The sequence below is a fragment of the Sphaeroforma arctica genome, assembly GCF_001186125.1.
Source record: "Sphaeroforma arctica JP610 unplaced genomic scaffold supercont1.478, whole genome shotgun sequence".
NCBI classification, from domain to species: domain Eukaryota; class Ichthyosporea; order Ichthyophonida; genus Sphaeroforma; species Sphaeroforma arctica.
The window spans coordinates 1-2562 of NW_014040080.1; the positions used below are offsets into that span (position 1 = coordinate 1).

Here is a 2562-nt window from a genome sequence, read left to right on the forward strand (position 1 = left end):
ATGTATATATTCATATTTATATTTATATTTATATTCATATGTATATGTATATTTATGTATATATGTATATAGAAGCAGTCTTTGCAGAGATGTATCTACCTATCTAAAACCATATGTTTTCATCTAATACTTATTACAGCGGTGTGTTGTCAGTTCTCATAATAGCCTTTTTATTTGGATTGCTGCCTGTAACCGTCACCCTATGCGTATCATAGCCGCTATTCATGTTGCCATGTCTTTGTAATACGCTTCTGGTTTCATTTTAAAAGTATTAGTTTTCACTTGATATCGCGTGCTTCTAACACTTGCTCATACTTGGAGTGTGAATCCTATACCCCTTGCCGTGTAGAGTATCTCTGCCTCTTGTCATGACGGGTGATTGTCTTCAGCTTTTGTTACGGAGTGGTGTATGCGTATATGGCTGATGGTTTTCTCCACAAAAATGTATTGAATCTGAGTAGAAGTCCCAATGGTTAGTGTCGTCCCTTGCTTTTTGGCGACGGTGGGAGTGGACAATATAGAGTATTTGTCTTACAGACAGAGCTATTCTATATATAGCTACCAATAGGCGATCAGTTTATTAACATCTTCTGCTTCATTTTCCCCTACAGCGGGAGTGGCCAATATAGAGTGTTTGGATCGCAAGACGTAGATAAACAGTGGATCTCCGAGGTTCGGAAGGGAAACGGATTGTATGTTCGTGCGAGTATACTTTGATCGCTGTACATGCATTTTCCAGGTTCAGGACTCGGGGGTTACAGTCAGACATCAGGGTTTTGTAGTCATGCATGTGTTTGTTGGTGCGTGTACACTATGATATATATATATATATTTACATGCATACTCAATGGTTTGGGCTTATAGTTTAGAAACTATAGTGTTGCGTATGTACTCTCTTGTCGTGAAATACACAGCTGGAAGTGCAATGCAATCTTTACCTTCTGAGGCGACAGGCTGCCTCAGAAGGCTCGCGTGCCTATTCACACGGTAGTGTGGTAGTAGGTAGCATGTAGTAGTATGCACACGTAATGCTTATTGTTTAAGTACGTTTACAGCCCACGCATAGAGGTACAACGGTGGTGTGGTAGTAGGTAGCATGTAGTGGTAGACACAGGCGATCGTTATTGTTTAAGTACATTTACAGCCTCAACAACGCACGCATAGTGTACAGGCTGATCAAAAGAAAAGATAGAGCAGCGGAGCTTAGTTTGATTCCAGCAACGGGTTCGTTTCAAACCTCAAGACGATCACTCAGCCGGGTCCTATAACCTCACACACCCACACCTACAGCACCGGCATACACGAACAGTTTGGTATATGCTAATACACAGATAGTTGGATATATGCACATATGTTAACCCTAGTTATAAAAATACACAGATAGTTAGATATATGCACATATGTTAACCCTAGTTATAAACATACACAGATAGTTAGATATATGCACATATGTTAACCCTAGTTATAGACATACACAGATAGTTAGATATATGCACATATGTTAACCCTAGTTATAAACATACACAAATAGTTAGATATATGCACATATGTTAACCCTAATTATAAACATACATTTATAGTTAGATATATGCACGTATGTTAACCCTAGTTATATACATACACTCTGCATGTGGTTAGATTCAAAGTATTAGAAGGCAGAGGTGAATATTCAGCCTGTGCGTGCAATGTAGCTTTTAACGTTTTGAAACCAACACTTGGATACCTTTTTCGGGTTGTCATAGAAGGGATGGGATAGATCGGCTGAACCACCCAACAGTTGCCACACGCGGGCTACACAGTTACAGAACTGAAACATAAACATACGATAGAACCAGAGCATAAACATACAACAGAGACTGAGCCTAAACGTAGTACAAAACCAGAGTGTAAACATAGTTTAGAGACAGCGCATAAACACAGTACAAATCCAGAGTGTATATATAATTTAGAGACAGAGCCTAAACACAGTACAAAACCAGAGTGTGAACATAGTTTAGAGACAGCATAAACACAGTACAAAACCAGAGTATGAACGTAGTTTAGAGACAGTGCATAAACACAGTACAAAACCAGAGTGTAAACATAGTTTAGAGACAGAGCCTAAACATATACTACAGAGACAGGGCAGTTCCAAGACCTTCATTGATCGCTGACACGGCTCATGCAATCCCCTTGCCTCCACAGCACCAACACAAGGATAGTGCCCAGGTTTATTATCGAGGGATTGAATTACCAGCCATTCCAGCAACTGGCCAGCGGAGAAAAGGAGCTCAAGCGGTTCGTGGCGGAAATAGTCAAGACGTGTAGGTAGGTATTTGAGTAGGTATTTTAGTAAATAGTTGAGGAGAAATTGGAGTGGGTATTTGAGTGTATATTTGAGTAGCTGTTTGAGCGTGTGTTTTCTTGATATTGTAGATTGTCCGTTCGTATTTTGGTTTCGTGACTATTGGATTCTGCGATCATTCTAAAATACATACCAAGTGTTATACTACTAAGATCTAGATGAATGTATTTCTACCTACATGAATGTATTTCTACCTACCCACGGCATATACATACACA

General features: G+C 39.5%; 1 protein-coding gene across 1 annotated transcript; it reads left to right on the forward strand.

Annotated features, from left to right (window-relative positions):
• Positions 1 to 611: 611 nt before the first annotated feature.
• SARC_06606 (hypothetical protein) lies at positions 612 to 2311 on the forward strand (the record flags this gene model as incomplete). Its single annotated transcript, XM_014299472.1, has 2 exons — positions 612 to 692; positions 2185 to 2311. Coding segments are annotated over 2 exons (208 nt in total), but the record flags the coding sequence as incomplete, so codon positions are not given.
• Positions 2312 to 2562: the final 251 nt, after the last annotated feature.